The 20,394-nt window shown below is 43.3% G+C and overlaps 1 protein-coding gene across 3 annotated transcripts in view; it reads right to left on the bottom strand.

Annotated features, from left to right (window-relative positions):
* The window catches only part of Inpp5b (inositol polyphosphate-5-phosphatase B), a 71,513-nt gene that overhangs the window by 28,402 nt on the left and 22,717 nt on the right, over nucleotides 1-20,394 (bottom strand). For all 3 annotated transcript variants that reach the window (XM_070008777.1, XM_070008776.1, XM_070008778.1), the window contains 3 exons: nucleotides 4,322-4,421; nucleotides 1,115-1,282; nucleotides 536-637 (listed from right to left, as the gene is read on the bottom strand). In XM_070008777.1, the coding sequence (XP_069864878.1) occupies nucleotides 536-637; nucleotides 1,115-1,282; nucleotides 4,322-4,421 (370 nt within the window). The remainder of the gene's footprint in view (nucleotides 1-535; nucleotides 638-1,114; nucleotides 1,283-4,321; nucleotides 4,422-20,394) is intronic.

The raw sequence follows: 20,394 nt of genomic DNA on the forward strand, positions 1-20,394 counted from the left end.
TCCTCAACACCACATAAGCAGAAAAAAGCCAGAAGTGGTACTGTGGCTCAAGTGGTAGGGCACGCTAGCCTTGAGCTGAAGGACAGCACCCAGGCCCAGAGTTTAGCCCCCATGACAGAGAAAAAAAAAAAAAATATTGGGCTAAGGGAGCAGCTCAATGCTAGAGCCCCTGTCTAACAGATGTAAGTAATGCTTTGGGTTCACTTCCCAGCACCAAAACAAAAGGACTTTAGCTAATCGTCCTTACTTGGCAAAAAGTATTTTTTGCTGAAAAATTCAGTTCAAGATGTACAGATTTTAACAGAAGGTAAACTAAGAATTAAATATTAGTATTAAAATGCCAAGCATAGTACTTTGCCAAACTTTTGTTTACTAAGAAGAACATCAAACAGAGAGGCAGCTGTTATTCAACACATGCTCAGTTTTCAATTCCTTCATCTGTCACAAAGACTTGACTACATATTCATGTCCCCATCCCTTCATCATAGTTCAATGTTTTTGAGAATGGACAGATGACCAAAAGAGAATCACTCACCCTACACAGTACACATCTGGTGCCTGGATACCATGGCTCAGCCAGGGCCGGAGGCATTCTTTCGGGGATTGTCCATTTACATTGTATGTTCCCACAAAAAACCTGTCCCCCAAGAGAATTGATCAGCGATTTGGAGACAATATGGAGAAAACCGGGGAAAGATTTTACTTGGCTTCATCTATAAATGGCATTTTTAGTATTATTTATTCATTTATTTTTCTAGAGCTGGGCGTGAACTCCCAGCCTGGGCACTGTCTCTGAGCTTATTTGCTCAAGGTTAGTGCTCCAAATCATCAGCAAAAAAGCCACAAGTGGAAGTGTAGCTAAAGTGGTAAAGCACCAACCTTGAACAAAAAAGCCAAGACTGATACTCAAATCCTTAGAGTTCAAATCTAGCACCAGCATGCAAAATAATAATAATAATAATAATAGAAAAATCCATTAAAAAAAACAAAAAACAACAACAACCTGGATGGGATGACTCTTTTTGAAAATGAGGAGAGATTCTATAGTACACAGTTCGCTTTTAAATTCAAGGTGTGGGAGGGAAGTACTTGAATTCCAGGCCCAGTTAGTTACCTGAAGTTCTGAATGTAGGTGTACTCCTCTTCTTTCTGAAGTAGATGTGACTTCACAATTGTTTCTCTCAGCCCGAACTTTTGCACTGATAAAATATGAGCCTTGTCTGATACTGTGATGGTGGAAGAGCGAACCATGTCAGAGATTTCAGACTTGGATTTATTGTGCCTGGAAAAATAAAAGCATTTTTACATTATTTTGATGAGTCCTTGATGGCAAAATAGGTGAATATAAGTCAAGACATTCCCACAAAGAAGCATCTGAATCACAGAAGACTATAAGAGACCAAAAGTAAGCTTATTTGCTACAACACACATGGAGAACTTATTGAACTTGTATGTTGTTGTTCACATAGTATATTGGTCTGGACAGTAGATTCATAGAATCTTAGACCAGAAAGAGACTTTGAAGATAATCTACTATGATTCATTCATGTTCAAGTGAGAAAAATTAAAGCCACCATCACCTACAAATTTTCTAGGCTGGATGGTGGCACAGTGTGGACTAAAACTCTGACAGGACAATGCTCTTTCTAGAACCCTGTGCATCATCTAACAAGACTTTAAACCTTTCAGACCAGGAGTCAATGGCTCATGCTACTTAAGAGGTTGAAATCTGAGAATCTCAGGTTCAAAGCCAAGCCTGGGGAGATAAATCCTTGTCTTTTACTTCCAATTAACCATCAACAGCCAGAAGTGGAGGTGTGGTCAAATGGTAAAGTGTCATCCTTGTGCAAAAAAAAGCTAAGAAAAACTCAAGGCCCTGAATTCAGATTCCAGAACAAGCATGTGTACACTAGTTCATTCAGGCACATGCGCGTATGAATACAAAGGGAGACACACACACACATACACATTCAGATTTTTAGTTTTGCATTGCTAATTCCACTTCTTTTTTTTTTTTTTTTTTTTTTTTGAGTTGGTCATGGGGCTTGAATTCTGGGCCTAAGTAAGCACTGTCCCTGAGCTCTTCAGCACTTGAGCCATAGTGCCACTTCTGGTTTTCTGGTCTCACAGACTTTCCTGCCCAAGCTGGCTTCAAACTGTGATCCTGAGTCTCAGCCTCCAGAGTAGCTAGGATTACAGGCATGAGCCACCAGTGCCTGGCTGGCTAATTGCACTTCTATATCTCTATTCCATAGGAAGTCACCCAAAATAAAAGGAAAGGCAACAGAGCCAGGTACCAGTGGCTCATGCTGTATGTAATCCTAGCTACTCAGGAGCCTGAAATCTGAAGATTGTGGTTTCAAACCAGCCTGGGCAGGAAAGCCCATGAGATTTTTAATCTTCAATTAACCCACAAAAAAGCCAGAAGTTTTGGCTCAAGTGGTAGAGTGCTAGTCTTGAGCAAAAAAAGTTCAAGGACACTGCCCAGGTCTTGAGATCAAGCCCCAGGAATGGCATCAAGAAAAAAGAGGAGAAAGGAGACGGGGGGGGGGGGGGGGGGGGGGGGGGGAGGGGAGAGAGAGAGAGAGAGAGAGAGAGAGAGAGAGAGAGAGAGAGAGAGAGAGAGAGAGAGAGGAGAATATATACTTTATTATTTGTATAGTACTTATACTATAAATTATTCAAGTACCAACTTAAGCAAAATTTGACATATTTACCTATCAGAACCATGACAGTTCCAAGAAAGTTTTGTTGGAGGTTATTTAATGAACCAAGATACATAAGGCACTTAAAACATTCCTAACACTTAACAAATGTCTGATGAGTGTTTGTTATCACTACTATGTACATACTAATTAAGGCTATGGAAGGCTTTATCTGTGTAAAACGCCACAGCCCAAGTGTAGGTAAAGAAGGACTGATCTGGAGCTAGGAATGTGGCTTAGTGGTAAGAGTGCTTGCCTAACACACAGGAAGCCCTGGGTTCAATTCCTCAGTACCACATAAACAGAAAAGGCTGGAAGTAGCACTGGCTGAAGTGGTAGAGCATTAGCTTTGAGCAAAAGATGCACATGGGCAGTGCCCAGGCCCTGAGTTCAAGCCCCAAGACTGGCAAGAAAAAAAAAAGAAGGATGGCTCTAGCTACATTTCATTTAGAATTGTTCATTGTTGCTGATGGGCTTCATTAAAATCTGGACAAGATAAAGTGTTTTATCCTGACCAGATGATTCAGGCTATGATCAATAGGGGGCATTGGAATCTAGACTAAATATACTGTAATAGTGTGTCTCCTGGAAAATTTTTTTTTTTCTTTTTGGGTCCGGTTGTGGGGCCTGAACTCTGGGCCTGGGTGCTGTCCCTCAGCTCTTCAGCTCAAGGCTAGCGCTCTACCACTTGAGCCACAGCGTCACTTCCGGCTTTTTTCATTTTGCTTATGTGGTGCTGAGGAATTGAACCCAGGGCCTCATCCACAGATTAAGGCCAGCCAGGACAGAAAAGTCCCTAAGATTCCATCTCCAAAATAACCAGCAAAAAAAAAAAAGTGTGGTCAATCAAGCAAAAGCAAGTAAAGCAAGTAGGAAACCCTGAGTTTAAAAAGAAATAGTCCATGTAAAAGGATGGTGCTAGCCATACACACTAAGCGCTCAGTGAATGTCAGGTGTTTTTTTAGGAACACATCTTAGACCCAGGCTACTTGGAAGAACTTACACCATGAACAATAGCAGTCACAGTTCTCTCTCTACTGGTAAGAGCCTCAGTCGTAAGAGGTATTAAAAAAGGGTTAGCCGGGCACTGGTAGCTCACGCTTATAATCCTAGCTACTGAGGAGGCTGAGATCTGAGGATCACAGTTCAAAGCCAGCCCGGGCAAGGAAAGTCCGTGAGACTCTTAACCTCCAATAAACCACCAGAAAACCGGAAGTGACGCTGTGGCTCAAGTGGTAGAGTGCTTGCCTTGAGCTGAAGAGCTGAGGGACAGCGCCCAAGCCCAGAGTTCAAGCCCCATGACCAACAAAAAATAAATAAATAAATAAATAAATAAATAAATAAATAAATAAATAAATAAATAAACGGTTGCACCATGCCCTGCTGGCTCATGCCTGTAATCCTAGCTACTCAGGAGGCTGAGATCTGAGGATAGTAGTTCAAAGATAGATCAGGCAGGAAAGTCCCTGAGATTCCTATCTCCAATAAACTACTCAGAAAAAGCCTGAAGTGGAGCTGTGGTTCAAGTGAGCCTTGAGCAAAAGAAGCTCAAGGGCAGCAATCACGCTGAGTTCAAGCCCCAAAACCAACCAAAAAAAAAAGAAGAGTTGCATTACCTTGGGAGCAAGTTTTCTGGTTTATCCTGGCTCCCGGAACTTGGGTTCATAAGCATGTTTTTTCCATTTGGCCTTTCACTGTCAAAGTTAGAGCCACCACCTAGAGAGAAGGAGAAGGAATTGAGACAGACTAAATTCGCTTTAATATATATATATGAACACAGCTTCTCATGGAAGTGGCGCTGTGGCTCAAGTGGTAGAGCGCTAGCCTTGAGCTGAAGAGCTGAGGGACAGCGCCCAGGCCCAGAGTTCAAGCCCCACAACCAAAAAAAAAAAAAAACACAGTTTCTTAAATGGTAGCCTAGGGAATTGGTGGAAGTCCATATATTGCTTAGAAGCACTGCAAGGCGCATGCTGGCATCTGGGTGAAATCCCACAGTGCAAACACAGAGGAGAAAGAACATCTTACCTGGATGTCTTTATCACTACAAATATAAATTATTCTAACTAGCCCGTCTCTTTTTCTTGGAGATAGAGTGTAAAATAGAAAAATTAAGACCAGCCAGCCACTGGTGGCTCATACCTGTAATCCTAGATATCAGGAAGCCGAGATCTGAGGAGCTTGGTTTGAAGCCAGATCCGACAGGAAAATCCATGAGACTCTTTTTTTTCTTTTTGTCAGTCCTGGGGCTTGAACTCTGGGCCTGGGTGCTCTCCCTCAGCTCTTCAGCTCAAGACTAGTGCTCTACCACTTGAGCCACTTCTGGTTTTCTAGTGGTTTTATTGGAGATAAGAGTCTCAAGGACTTTCCTGCCCAGGCTGGCTTTGAACCACGATCCTCAGATCTCAGCCTCCTGAGCAGCTAGGATTACAGGCGTGAGCCACCGGCACCCAGCCCATGAGAATATCTCTAATTAACCACCAGAAAACCGCAAGTGGTACTATGGCTCAAAGTGGTAGAGAGCTAAGCCTTGAGAAGGAAAGGGAAAGGGGAAGGGGAAGGGGAAGGGAAAGGGAAAGGAAAGGAAAGGGGAAAGGAAAAAGGAAAGGAAAGGAAAGGAAAGGAAAGGGGAAAGGAAAAAGGAAAGGAAAGGAAAGGGGAAAGGAAAAAGGAAAGGAAAAAAGGAAAGGAGAAAGGAAGGGAAAAGAAGAGGGGGAGGGAGGGAGGGTGGAATGGAGGGAGGGAGGGAGGGAGGGAAGAAGAAGAGGAAGGAAGGAAGGAAGGAAAGAAGGAAGGAAGGGAGGGAGGGAGGGAGGGAGGGAGAGAGGAAGGGAGGAAGAGAGGAAGGGAGGAAGGAAGGGAAGGAAAAGTAGTAAAGAAAGATTAAGACTTCAAAATCTAGAAATCTGGAAGTGGCACTATGGTTCAAGTGGTAGAGTGCTAGTCTTGAGCTGAAGAGCTGAGGGACAGCGCCTTGGCCCAGAATTCAAGCCCCATGACTGACCAAAAAAAAAAAAGAAGACGACAAAAATCTAGAAACCTGTTTTATCACTTGCTTTATTATTTATTGACATGACTTTAAACAAACCCTCTAATTTTTCTCAATGTCAGTAATTTGATCTGCTCTACCTTCCACATGATTTAACTGTAAAGCTCAAATGAATTGATATGGAAGTAAGCAATTTAATACACAACACATTCTATAAAACAGAAGATAATTATCTTATTACCATCTTCTGTTAGCGAAACTTCAGCTCCAAAGAAGAGAAAAAGGCAAAGGTCAGACAGCTCACAAACTGGGAAGGGACCCAGTGGTCTGGGAACAAGAAGCAGTTGTCATTGCTGACAATTACCCCTGAAATCCAAAAAAGCCTGAGTATCATCAACAAAAAAATTATTTGGGGAGATTTGTTCAACCAAGATAAACCTTAAAAGGAAAATTAATCTGCCAAGAGTTTCTCAGTTCCTTAAAAGCCAAATTTCCTGTGAACAGAGAACAACATGAAGAAGCCAGGGAGAGATGTGACATCAGTACACAAATTGAGAAAGAACACTGGAGGCATGAAACACTGCTGGAGAATTTTGCTTTGAAGACTACTGCTAAACACGGGTTTCTCAAACAAGCATCATGTGAACCAAAAAGAATAAACTTTTGTAAGAAGAAAACTCACACATTTGAAACATGAAAATAGCTGTACTTCAGTGTCTCCAATCAATTACTGAATGCTATGGACTGAATATTTATGCCCTTGCCCATTCATAAGGTAAAATTCTACATCCTACCAAATTGTTATTAGGAGGTAGGACCTTTGAGAGGTGGTTAGGTCCTAAGGGTAGAGCCCACATAAATGGCATTAGTGCCCTTATAAAGGGCTAAGAAGAGAGTTCCCCTTTTGCCATATGAATACAACTTTTGGCAAACCAGGGAACAGGCCTTCTTCACTAGACAATATACTACAATGAACTTGGAATTCCTAGGCTCCAGGACTATGAGAAACAAAATGTCTTGTTCGTAAGCCACCCAGTCTATGGTATTTTGTTATAGCAACCTAATGGAGTAAGACATGGCAGCCTTTCAAGTTTGATTCCCAAATGCCTCTCCAATCAATACAGCAATGTCACTGCAATAGAGGCAGTTACTAGCATCTCCCTTAAATGACTTCAACAGCCTCAACTAGTCTCTCTGCCTCGTACCTCACTCGCCTGGCTCCAATCAAATCTCTGCACTAAGGGTTTTTGGAGAAAGATAAATCTGACCACCTCACTTTAAAAACTTTTTGTGTGTGAATGGTACTTAAGTTTGAACTCAGAACCTTGAGCTTGCTAGGCAGGCACTCTACTAGTTGAGCTAAACCTTCAGACTTTTTTGTTAGTTTTTTTTTGGATAGGGACTTAAGTTGTTGCCTCTTGTGAAAATTCATCCCAGTCTCTACCTTTCCATCTCCCAAGGTGCAGGGAATATAATCATGACCAATTAATGTGGCCCTGCATTAAACCTTTCAAAGGCTCTCTGGTGGATTAACCCAAACTCATATAGTCACCAAGGTTCTTCCCAGTATGAATCCTGCCACCTTCCCCCAAGCTACGTCATTTACAGTCATCTGGCCACCAGCAACTTGATGACACATTCCAAATACATTCAAGTCAGTTCAGCTTCGCAGAAGTCCCACTGGAAACTGACCTTCTTCTCCCTCACTTAGCTTTAGGGCTAATTCCTAACTATCAGTGAGCAGAGGTCAACAGTAGTTTTCTGGAAAGGGCTAGAGGGTAGATGACTTGGGATTTTCTAGCCATATAGCATCTGTTACAACTGGTCTACTCTGCCACTATAGTATAAAAGCAATAAAACCAATAAACTTTTATGTATGGACCCTGAAATTTAAGCATCATAATTTTCTTTTTCTTTCTTTCTTTCATGTTTTTTTTTTTGTTGTTCAGTCCTGGGGCTTGAACTCTGGGCCTGGGCACTGTCCCTCAGCTCTTCAGCTCAAGGCTAGCACTCTACTACTTGAGCCACAGCTCTACTTCCAGTTTTCTGGTGATTAATTAGAGATAAGTTTCATGGACTTTCCTGCCTGGACTGGCTTTGAACCATGATCCTCAGATCTCAGCCTTCTAAGTAGCTTGGATTATAGGTGTGAGCCACAGGTGCCCGGCCAGCATAATTTTCTCACAAAATATATTTTTAAATGTATTAAAAATATAGCAGTATGGGCTGGGCAACAATGGATCATGCCTGTAATACCAGAACTCAGGAGGCCTAGGCAAGAGGACCCCAAAATTCAAGGCCAGCCTGGGACACATAATGCATTCTAGGTTAGTCTGGACTAACAAAGTGAGACTGTATCTCAAAAAAATAAGCAAAATCATAACATTTTACAGAACAAAGAATAAACAGTAATGTATATAACTTTTTTGGTTTTGTTTTTGTTTTTTTTTGGTCAGTGGGGTTTGAACTATGGGCGTGGGCACTGTCCCTGAGCTCTTCAGCTCAAGGCTAGCGCTCTACCACTTGAGCCACAGTGCCACTTCCTGTATAACTTTTTTTTTTGCCAGTCATGGGGCCAGAACTCTGGGCCTGGGCACTGTCCCTGAGCTCTTCAGCTCCAGGCTAGTGCTCTACCACTTGAGCCATAGTGCCACTTCTGGCTTTTTCTGCTTATGTGGTACTGAGGAATCGAACCTAGGGCCTCATACATGCAAGGCAAGCACTCTACCACTGAGCCACCTTCTCAGCCTATAACTTTTTTGAGAGTTGGGAGTCTGGCTCTATTGCCCATGCTGACTGTGAACTCCTGACTCAAGGGATCTTCCCACCTCCATCATCTCCTGCATACCTGGAACTACAATATGCACCATCATGACCAACCTGAATACATACAATTTTTTAAGTCATTTAGGATTTAATAAGCAGTACTGTCATTCTGCCTTTCTTTGCTCTTCCAGGAGCATATCAAGCTCACTGCCAACTGTTTGCCCATGTTGATCTCTCTATCTGGAATGTGCTTCCTCCTGATCCCCACAGTGCTCACTTCTTAGTTTCATTGAAGGCATTACTCAAATATTAGAAGCTCACTCTGATACTCAATGGGAGGACCCACCACATCACTTTACCCCGATTCCAGAGGCTCCTAAACTTTTAGTTCACAGTTCCCTACAGCCTCAAAAATTCTGTCAACACACCTCTAGACCAAAAGAAACACTTCTATCTAATAGAGCCAAATATATACACACATATTTTTTTCCCCAACAGCTTAGAAGCCATTTCAAAAACCAACACACAAAAGTAGAAAATATTTCCATCAAGCCGGGAGCCGGTGGCTCACATCTGTAATCCTAGCTACTCAAGAGGCTGAGATCTGAGGATCTCAGTTCAAAGCAAGCCCAGGCAGGAAAGTCCCTGAGACTCTTATCTCCAATAAACCACTAGAAAACCGGAAGTGGTGCTGTGGCTCAAGCGGTAGAGCGCTCGCCTTGAGCTGAAGAGCACAGGGACAGAACCCAAACCCAGAGTTCAAGCCCCACAACAGACAAAAAAAAAAAAAAAAAAAATCCCGTCTCTTTTTTTTTTTTTTTTTTTGGGTGGGGGTCCGGTCCTGGGGCCTGAACTCTGAGCCTGGGCACTGTCTCTCAGCTCTTCAGCTCAAGGCTAGCGCTCTACCACTTGAGCCACAGCGCCACTTCCAGCTTTTTTCTTTTTGTTTATGTGGTGCTGAGGAATCGAACCCAGGGCCACAGGCATGCAAGGCAAGCACTCTACCACTGAGCCACCTTCCCAGCCCTATTCCCGTCTTTTTTTAACCACAGTTATCACTAATGTGGACCTGCAGTATTACACACCTTCTCTGATCTCAGAATCTGGTTAGATGCCACACATACAATGTTCTACATAGTTTATGTACAGTAGAAGCTTAGCATCCCTAATCCAAAATCCTCCAAAATCGAAAACGTTCTGAGTGACACAAGAGGAAAATTCTACACCAGGAAACACTAGTATGCACAAATCATTAAAAAATAATGTAAAAAATTACCCTCAGGCTATGTACATAAAACACAGACCATGTCATGCTTAGATGAGCCCTGGTCCCAGATATCTCATATGTGTAAATATTCCAAAATCTTTCTTTCTTTCAAATCCACAATCTGAAAGTCTTCCAGTCCTAAGCATCTTGGGTAAGAGATTGTTTTCCGCCGGGCGCTGGTGGCTCACGCCTGTAATCCTAGCTACTCAGGAGGCTGAGATCTGAGGATCGCGGTTCAAAGCCAGCCCGGGCAGGAGAGACTGTGAGACTCCTATCTCCAATAAACCACCAGAAAATCGGAAGTGGCGCTGTAGCTCAAGTGGTAGAGCACTCGCCTTGAGCTGAAGAGCTGAGGGACAGCACCCAGGCCCAGAGTTCAAGCCCCCACAGCCGACCAAAAAAAAAACAAAAAAAAGAGATTGTTTTCCATCACAACCACCCAAAACCGAGATCTACAATGATTTCATCAAAAGGAAGGCAGGCAGCACCATCTACTGTTGACCTACTGACCTGGGAACTACTCAGACCTAGAAATTTGGCTAGTTTTCAGCAGATGTGGATTTATCCTGAGAAATTTAAGTTTCCCACGGTGCCTCTGAATATCACTACAGAGCTCCAGAGATGCATCAGAGCACAGTTTAGGAACCACAGTTAGCCTTAAAACTTTTTCCTCCTAGAACCATTTTTTTGTATCAAATCTTACATTTATAAGAAATCGTGTGTGTGTGTGTGTGTGTGTGTGTGTGTGTGTGTGCGCGCGCGCGTGTGTGTGTGTGTGTGTGTGTGTGTGTGTAATTGGATGCCATTCCCACTAAATGTAAACAAGCCCTATGAGGAAGGAAATGGTGTTCTCCATGCTATATTCTTGAGATGCAGGAGAGGCCCCTAAGCACACACATGTGTTCCCTACATCAAAGTATTGTAAAACTTAAGTTGAAGTCCTACTCTCTCACTGTCTTTCCACAGGATCTAATAACTTAACTCCTTGCTTTCGTTTTCCACCTAAAAAGTAGGTTGTTTATAGCGGCATGCCAGTGATTTCACATCTATAATTCTAGCTACTTAGGAGACTGAGATCTGAGCATCATGGTTCAAAACCAGCACAGGCAGGAAAGTCCATGAGACTCTTGTCTCCAATTAACCACCAGAAAACCAGAATCAGAGCTGTGGCTCAAGTGGTAAAGCAGTAGCCTTGAGTGGAAAAAGCTCAGGAACAGCACCCAAGCCCTGAGTTCAAGCCCCATGACTGACACACACAAAAAAAAGTAGGTTTAACATAAAAAAGCTCACGGCAAAGGCAAGTATCTATATGTGTTTTTCAACCTAGGGAATTCTGAGTAAGTGCTCTGTTAGGGATTTCTAAGTGCTCCCTTAGGACTTTTGCTTTTTACTTCCTGTCAGGCTGAAAGGCCACCTGGAGACAAGTGGTTTGTCCCTATGGATTCTGCTTCAATCCATGGTGGGTAGTAGACTGGTAAGAAAACTGCCTTGCAGATCTGCATCTTGCCAGGGCTCTCACGTGAAATCTTTCCCTAGACTTGCTCCAGCAGGACTAGAATGTCTTCATTCACAATGGGAACTTCAAAGCATGATATCTAGGGGTTTCAGCCACAAGACTGTCTTCTTAGAAGCTCTTCTCTCCAGAATTTGGCACAAAATCTGGTTGCCAGAATTTCTACCAAATACTATTGCACAGAACCATGACCCCTGTGGCTGGCCCACCATCATATGATGAAGTACAAACTCATCCTTCAACTTCACGACCCACTCAGGAGTCATCTCTATAAAGCCATCTCTGGCCTTCTCCAAATATATATATTGGGTTTTTGTTTGTTTGTATTTGTTTTTGTTTGTTTTGTTTTTGTTGGTCGTGGGGCTTGAACTCTGGGCCTGGGTGCTGTCCCTCAGCCCTTCAGCTCAAGGCTAGTGCTCTACTACTTGAGCCAAGGCACCACTTCTGGTTTTCTGATTGCTTTTTTGGAGATAAGAGTCTCACAGACTTTTCCTGCCCGGGCTGGCTTTGAACCATGATCCCCAGATCTCAGCCTCCTGAGTAGCTAGGATTACAGGCGTGAGCTACCGGTGCCCAGCTTCCCTGAAACTCTTATCTCCAATAAAATAGAAAAATCTTATCTCCAGAAAACTAGAAGTGACACTGTGGCTCAAGTGGTAGGGCACTAGCCTTAAGCTGAAGAGTTGAGGACCAGAGTTCAAGCCCTATGACCAACAACAACAACAACAACAACAAATACAATCCTAGAATCTGAGGCACAGCACAACCTATATATAGCAACACTTGGGTAAATAAAGTTTACAAATAGTCTTCTATTAGTAAAAGCAAGTCTTACTGCCAAATTGAACTTGGGCCAAACAAAATTCTTCTAAGCATTCTGAGCTCTGGCCAAAAAGACATTGAGCATGAGCTGATATAGCTATACACATTGGAAAGGAGTGGAATACAAGTCTATGCACACATACCCCACATTTATAAATTACACATGGTTGTGGTTTGTCCCCAAAGGTTCAGTGGAAGCATAGTACTGTGAGGCAAATGTTAAGAGGTGATAGAACTGCTGAGATATAGGACCTATAGAGAGGTAATAAGGTTATTGATGATGGTATTCTCAGAAGAAATTAAGGTGGTAATGGAATCCTACTTGGTTCCCTCAAAAGTGGTTTGTTATAAAAGGATCAAGTGGTTGTAGGCCAGGAGCTGGTGGCTTACACCTAGCTACTCAGGAAGCTGTGAACTGAGAATGAAAGTTGGAAGCCACCAGGGCAGGAAAGTCAGTGAGATACTCATTTCCAATTAACTACCAGAAAACAGGAAGAGGATCTGTGGCTCAAGTGGTAGAGCACTAGCCTTGAGCAAAAAAGCTTAGGGCTAGTGACCAGGCCTAAGTTCAAGTCCCATGACTGACCCTCCAAAAAGCAAGTCTACAGGTTATGGCTCAAGTGGTATGTACTAGCCCAACAGGCAAGAGGCCCTGAACTCAAACCCCAGTATGGAAGGAAAGAAGGAAGCAAGGAAGCAAGGAAGGAAGGAGAGAGCTAGCCATTGTCATTTCTCAGTGGAAGGATTTACTTTTCTTTTTGCTTGTATGTACTTTCAACGTTAGCTACAATATCTTATTTTACATACAGACATAGGCTTTGGAGTCAGACTTCTTTCCCTAACTCTGGCTGTGTGACCTTGAGCAAGTCTACCTAACCTCTCCAAACCTCTGCTTCCTCAACTGAACAAAAAAAATAATGGTATCTTCCTCCGAGGGTTGCTATCTTTTTCTCCAAGATTACCTCAAGGCTATCCCTTACTCCATAGCCAAAAAGCACTTAGAAGCCAAACCAGATCTGCTGAAAGCCCAGAACTGCAAAACAAAGACAGGAAACAACAGCATCTCAAGTTCAGTATCTTGAAGCCAGGCCTACCATGAATATGTGATCTGAGTTTTTTCACACAAGGAAAGCAACAAACCAAAATCAAAAAGCCCCATTTCTCCTGAGCATGAGTGACTAGCATTTATAATCCTGTCTGCTCAGAAGTCTGAGGTCTGAGGATTTTGGTTAAAAGCTAGCCTTAGAAGACAAGTCCCAGAGACTCTTATCTCCAATTTACCAGCAAAAAGCCAGAACAGGAGATATGGCTCAAGTGGCCGAGTACCAGCTGTGAGTGGAAAAGCTGAGCAAAAGTAAGAGGCCCTGAGTTCAAGCCCCAGTACCAGAAAAACAAGCAAAAAAATAAAATCTCATTTCCTTTGCAAAATGTCTATGAGATAGCATTATTTCTTAGTTGCCTGCTCCTTGCTCCTTTTATCTCCATCTTTTGTTCCATTTCCTCTTCTGCGCCCCTTAGTGTTTGTAAGTAGTCCTCAAGATCTAGACCAATGCTGTATAATTTTTTTATTTTAGGCTTTCTTATAGGAACTGATTTTAGACATAGCAAATAATCCTGGTGGAGAACGATTTGTTGTCTCCTATAAATATGGTATTGGAAAACACTGCTTCCATTGAAAGTTGCCAATAATATCTCATATTAAAATCATCCTTTTTTCCTTTCAGGTCCGTTCTTTTCAAGGATAGCATTTTATATGGCAAGCACAGGGCAAAGAGAGAGGGAGAGAGAAAGGGAGGAGGGGAAAGGAGATGGGGGGGAGAGGGAGAGGAGAGAGGGAGAGAAGGGGAGAGGGGAAGAGAGGGAGAGAGGGAGAGAATGAATGCCTGGCCTTTTTTCTGATTAACTGGATGTAAGAATCTTGTGAACTTGGGCTGGGAAGGTGGCTCAGTGGTAGAGCGCTTACCTTGCATGCTTGAGGCTCTGGGTTCGATTCCTCAGTACCACATAAGCAAAAAGAAAAAAGCCAGAAGTGGTGCTGTGGCTCAAGTGGTAGAACAGTAGCCTTGAGCTGAAGAGCTGAGGGACAACGCCCAGGCCCAGAGTTCAGGCCCCACTACCGGACCCAAAAAAATAAAAATTAAAAAATAAATTAAAGCTGGGCGCTGGTGGCTCACGCCTGTAATCCTAGCTACTCAGGAGGCTGAGATCTGAGGATCGCGGTTCAAAGCCAGCCCGGGCAGGAGAGACCGTGAGACTCCTATCTCCAATAAACCACCAGAAAACCGGAAGTGGCGCTGTAGCTCAAGTGGTAGAGTGCTAGCCTTGAGCTGAAGAGCTGAGGGACAGCGCCCAGGCCCAGACAAAAAAAATAAATAAATAAATAAATTTAAAAAAAAAAAAGAATCTTGTGAACTTTTCTTATACCGGCTTCTTTTTTTTTTTTTGTCGGTCGTGGGGCTTGAACTCTGGCCTGGGCGCTGTCTCTCAGCTCTTCAGCTCAAGGCGAGCGCTCTACCACTTGAGCTACAGCGCCACTTCCGGTTTTCTGGTGGTTTATTGGAGATAGGAATCTCACGGTCTCTCCTGTCCGGGCTGGCTTTGAACCGAGATCCTCAGATCTCAGCCTCCTGAGTAGCTAGGATTACAGGCGTGAGCCACCAGCGCCTGGCTCTTATACTGGCTTCTAACTGCAATCCTCACATCTAGGCTGGCTTGAAATTGCCATGCTCAGATCTCAGTTTCCTAAGTGGCTAGAATTACAGGCATGAACCACTAGTGCCTAACAAGTATAAATTTTTTTAAAACAGAATATTCTTTTTTTTTTTTCTTTTGTCAGTCCTGGGGCTTGAACTCTGGGCTTGCTGTCCCTGTGCTCTTCAGCTCAAGGTGAGCAAGTGTTCCACCACTTCCAGTTTTCTAGTGGTTTATTAGAGATAAAAGTCTCACGGACTTTCCTGCCCCAGCTGGCTTTGAACCACGATCCTCAGATCTCAGCCTCCTGAGTTGCTAGAATTACAGGTGTAAGCCACCAGCACCTGGCAAAAACAGAATGTTCTATAATTGCACTCAAGAATACAGTGGCCCCTAGCCACACTTAAGTATCTAAATGTATTTGCTAGAGCAAACAGAAAAATAATTCTTTCTCTTATCTAAATTAAATTTTAAACAGCCACATGTAGCAGCTACTGGCTACCACACTGGACAGTGCAGATCTAAGGTTTTTATTTATTTTTGTTGGTTGTGGAGCTTGAACTCAAGGCCTATGTGCTATCTCTGAGCGCTTTTGCTCAAGACTAGCATTCTATCACTTTGAGTCACAGCTCTACTTTCAGTTTTCTGGTGGTTAATTGGAGATAAGAGTCTGATGGACTTTCCCTGCCTGAGCTGCTTTTGAACCTCAATCCTCAGATCTCAGCCTCTTGAGAAGCAAGTCTAAGGTGTTTTTGATGTTGCCATTTTCATTTTTTCAGTGCTAGGGATCAAACCCAGGGCCTCATGCCTTTTTTTATGGGGGGGGGGGGGTTGAACTCTGGGCCTGGGTGCTGTCTCTGAGCTCTTAAGCTCAAGGTGAATGCTCTACCACTTGAGCCACAGTACCACTTCTGGTTTTCTGGTGGTTTATTGAAGGTAAGAGTGTCAGGGACTTTCCTGCCAGGGCTGGCTTTGAATCGTGATCCTCAGATCTCAGCCTCCTAAGTAGCTAGGATTATAGGTATGAGCCACCGGTGCCTGGCTAGGGCCTTATGCTTATAGGCAAACAATTTCTTACCATTGAGCTTATTCCCAATCCCCAGATCTAGGCCTTCTTCCTCCTCCTCTATAAAGAGACTGCCAGCCATTGCAGTTCATTGTTAATAGAGCTCTCCAGCTCTGCCTGAGAGCAGCATTCCACTGTCTTCTGGGCATTTCTACAAGATGTTCTATACATGGGTGAGTTCCAGGTAAAACTATGACCCCACTTCTGAGCCTGTCCCTGAGCTCTCCCAATTGTCACCAGCACCATTATCCATGCAGAAGCCAACCTGCCTTCTACTTATCCCTTTTCTTGGACTCCAAAGAGAGTCAGCCAAGCTTCTCTTCATTCTTAGAGCTCCTGTCTTCTAGGCCATTGCCTCAAAGATCTTCCCACTATTCCCCAAGAAAGAAATCCTCCCACTCCTCCAGTGGAATCTCTGGACTTGGCCACAATAAACTTGGACTTCATCCCTGTCTATTCTAAAACTTTCAGTGTTACATCACTGCCCACAGGTCAAAGTCTAAACTGGCTCAACTGGCATGGGAGGCCCTTTGCATAATGGCTTTACTCTCTCATACTAGCCAGACAACGCAATCTAAAAAGACTGGTTTCCCACTCATGCCGCCCTCTTCATCCATGTAGAAATCGCTCCCTCTGCTCAAGCCCAGCCAAGTTCAACTCCTCCCTTCTCCTTTGTGAAGCCCAACTCAACCACACTAGTCCTTAGCATTTTCTGTTTCTTTGTGTGTGTGTGTGTGTGTGTGTGTGAAAATACCATACAGAGGGGTTACATTAACATGGACAAGATAATGAGTACATTTCTTATCAAGCATTGTTGCCTCCTCCTTTGTTTCCCCTTCCCATCCCTTCCCATCTCCCACCCCCCCCATCCCCAACCCCCACTGTATATGATGTTGGTATAATTTGTGGAAGGGAAGGGAAAAAACAAATCATTTAAATTGGGATATAGGTAGACCCATTGCAACAATGAGATGTACAAGTCGTTATGTCGAAAAACGAACATTTTTCTGAATTCTGAGTACATTCTTGTCGATCTGTCTTGTCTGGCACTTTAAAAGAGTCAAAGCGGGGCTGGGAAGGTGGCTCAGTAGTAGAGCGCTTGCCTTGCATGCCTGAGGCCCTGGGTTCGATTCCTCAGCACCACATAAGCAAAAAAGAAAAAAGCTGGAAGTAGCGCTGTGGCTCAAGTGGTAGAGCACTAGCTGAGGGACAGCACCCAGGCCCAGATTTCAGGCTTCATGACTGGACCCAAAAAAATAAAATAAAATAAAATAAAATAAAAAGAGTCAAAGGGCTTGGGGAGAAAAGCCTTGGGGTTGATTTTTGGTTTGGGTTTTTTTTTTTTTTTTTGGTCTGTCAAGGCAGTGCTCTACCACTTGAGCCACAGTACCATTTCCAGTTTTCTGGTGGTTTACTGGAGATAAGAGTCTCATGGACTTTCTTGCTTGGGGTGGCTTTGAACCGTGATCCTCAGATCTCAGCCTCCTGAGTAGCTAGGATTACAGGCTTGAGCCACCCATGCCCTGCTTAGGGTTGGTTTTTTTGCTTCTTTTTTGTTTTTAGGTGGTTTGTTTGTTTAAAGAAAATAGAGAGCTGGCTGTTTTACTGGATCCAAATATTGTACCATATGAAACCTTTAAGCAAATGAGCTGGTTTGTTTCCTCATTTGTAAAATGGGGAGAGAACTACCACACCTACACAGAAACCAAAGGATAAACAAATGCAATCAGTATAGGTCAGGTGCCTAGGAAAATGCCAGGTATGCAAAGCACATAAAATTGTTCATGTCCCTCTTCTCCATCACTCCTAATGAGTAAAAACAACTACCCCCAATTTGAATACCACAACTACTATTTATTGAATGTTCACTCATGCTAGGTACTTTGCTAAATGCTTTCACCACTGTCTCTACTTACTAGCCCATTTTACAAAAGAGGAAGTTGAGGCCTACAGCAGAAATATCCAATGACATAGAAGCAGAAATGGCATGGTTCACATCAAAACCCAGATCTGCTTAAAGTCAAAACCACACAACCTCCTCTTTTGCAAACATGACCCAATCACCAATGGAACTAAAAACTCTCAGGCTTAAGTACTATGTGAACAGAAGGATTAAGTCTGTTTGGATAACAAAGCAAAAGTACTACAATGGTCTCCACAGGATGTGTGGGTGTGTGGGTGTGTGGCTGTCACTTCTGAGAGAAGATCATGCCCTACCCTACTTGAGCAACTACTAGACAGATCTAGGAGGAAGTATCCCCTCCTATCTCAGTCACCAGACTTAGCATTCATTCCTAGCACACCAGAAGAACCTGCATGACCAAGGAGACAAAGCACTGCAAACCACGTACGCCAAAATACCTGATAGTTATGAAATGGGCAGGATTAAAGTAGGTTGGTTCAACACCTGTCAAGTTGGGTACACACAGCAGGGTGCTGGCCCATGGACTATCTTAGTCTAGTACAGTGAGAGATGCATTCAGCTCACCAGGAGATAAACAGATCCAGACCTAATTACTGAAAAGTGTTTGTTGGGCTGTCTTAATAATGGTAAGGGTAGAAGTATGACCATGAACATTAATGGTATATACTTAAGTTTCATGATAATATAAAACATTACTTTAACTACTTTAGTATCTTTTCTCCTCACAGCTACTCTACGGAGCAAGGTGCTATTATCATATTCATATTACAGATCAGGTGATAAGGAGAGAGATAAATAACTTGCTCAAGAGCACATCGTGAGTAGTAAGTAGCACAGTCAAGATTCAAACCCAGGATATTCTAGTTGACAGTATGTTCTCCTAGCCAATAACCTATGTCACTTCTCAGAGAAACAAAGGAAAAAACCCTACAAAAGCAAAAAGGCGGCCAGGTGCTGGTGGCTCACACCTACCTACTAAGGAGGTTGAGATCTGAGGATCACAGTTTAAAGCCAGCCCGGGAAAGGAAAGTCCGTGAGACTCTTATCTCCAATTAACACCAGAAAACCAGAAGTGGCACTGTGGCTCAAGTGGTAGAGCACTAGCTTTGAGCTAAATTACTCAGAGACAGTGCCCAGGCCCAGAGTTCAAGCCTTGTGACCAACAAGAAAAAAAAAAAAAAAAAAAACAGCAGAAAGCCAGGTGCTAGTAGCTCATACCTATAATCCTAGCTACTAAAGAGTCCTGCCAGCCTGGGCAGGAATGTCTGAGAGACTCATTTCCAATTATCCACCAGAAAACCAAAAGTGGCACTGTGACTCAAGTGGTAGAGTGCTATCCTTGAGCTGAAGAGCTGAAGAGCTGAGGAACAGCGCCCAAGCCCAGAATTCAAGCACCACAACCGACAAAAAAAAAAAAGCAAAAAGATTTTTTTTTTGTCGGTCGTGGGGCCTAAACTCTGGGCCCTGTCCTTCAGCTCAAGGCTAGCTCTCTACCACGTGAGTCACAACACCACTTCCAGCTTTTTCTGCTTATGTGGTGCTGAGGTATTGAACCCAGGCCTCATGCATGCAAGGCAAGCACTGTACCAGTGATTCACCTTCCCAGCTCCAGCAAAAAGATTTAGCATTATACTATGTTCAGACATAAATAAGAACATATAGGATAAGAAGTTTAGAAAAATTTGGAGATACAAAAATGTCTCCAAAGAAAAACAGGCACTGGTGGCTCACACCTGTATTCCCAACTATTCAGGAGGCTGAAATCTGGAGGATCATGGTTTAAAGCCAGACTGGCCAGAAAAACCTGCAAGACTCTAATTAGCCAATAATATGCTAGGCTGGCCACGTGGCTCAAATGGTAGAATGCCAGCCAGGAACAAGGAAGCTGAGTGAAACTCAGCTAGCCTTGAACACAAAGAGGCTCAAGAACAGCGCCCAAACCCCAAAACTGACAAAACAAAAAGGCTAGCACTCTACCACTTGAGCCACAGCTCCACTTCCAGCTTTTTCTGAGTAGTTTATTAAAAATAAGTCTTACAAACCCCATGACTGGCCAAAAAAATTAAAAAGTCTCACAGACTTTCCTGCCTGGGCTAGCTTTGAACTGTGATCCTCAGATATCAACCTCCTAAGTAGCTAGGATTACAGGTGTGAGCCACCAGCATCAGGCTTATCTACCCTCTTTGATCCTCAGTCTCCCTATTATGATTCAGACATGAATTATACCCCAAGAAATTCATGGGTTAAAAGTTTGGACCTAGGGGCTGGGAAGATGGCTCAGTGGTAGAGCGATTGCCTTGCATGCCTGAGGCCCTGGATTCGATTCCTCAGGACCACTTAAGCAAAAAAGAAAAAAGCCGGAAGTGGTGCTGTGGCTCAAGTGGTAGAGCGCTAGCCTTGAGCTGAAGAGCTGAGGGACAGCACCCAGGCCCAGAGTTCATGGCCCACGACCAAACCCCCCCCCCCAAAAAAGAGAAGATTTGCAAAGAACAATACTCAAATATTCCTTAGAAAAAAACAAGCAAACAAAAACAAGCTGTGGAAAAACTGGGTGTGAGTACATTCATTAATGGAAGGGAAAAATGGTATATACTCTTTTGATTCTGTTATATGCATTTCGATTGTTTGATTCCAATTCCTAAAAAAAGTTATGA

Source organism: Dipodomys merriami, unplaced genomic scaffold, assembly GCF_024711535.1.
Source record: "Dipodomys merriami isolate MVZ:Mamm:240054 unplaced genomic scaffold, mDipMer1.0.p SCAF_71, whole genome shotgun sequence".
Classification (NCBI taxonomy): Eukaryota; Metazoa; Chordata; class Mammalia; order Rodentia; family Heteromyidae; genus Dipodomys; species Dipodomys merriami.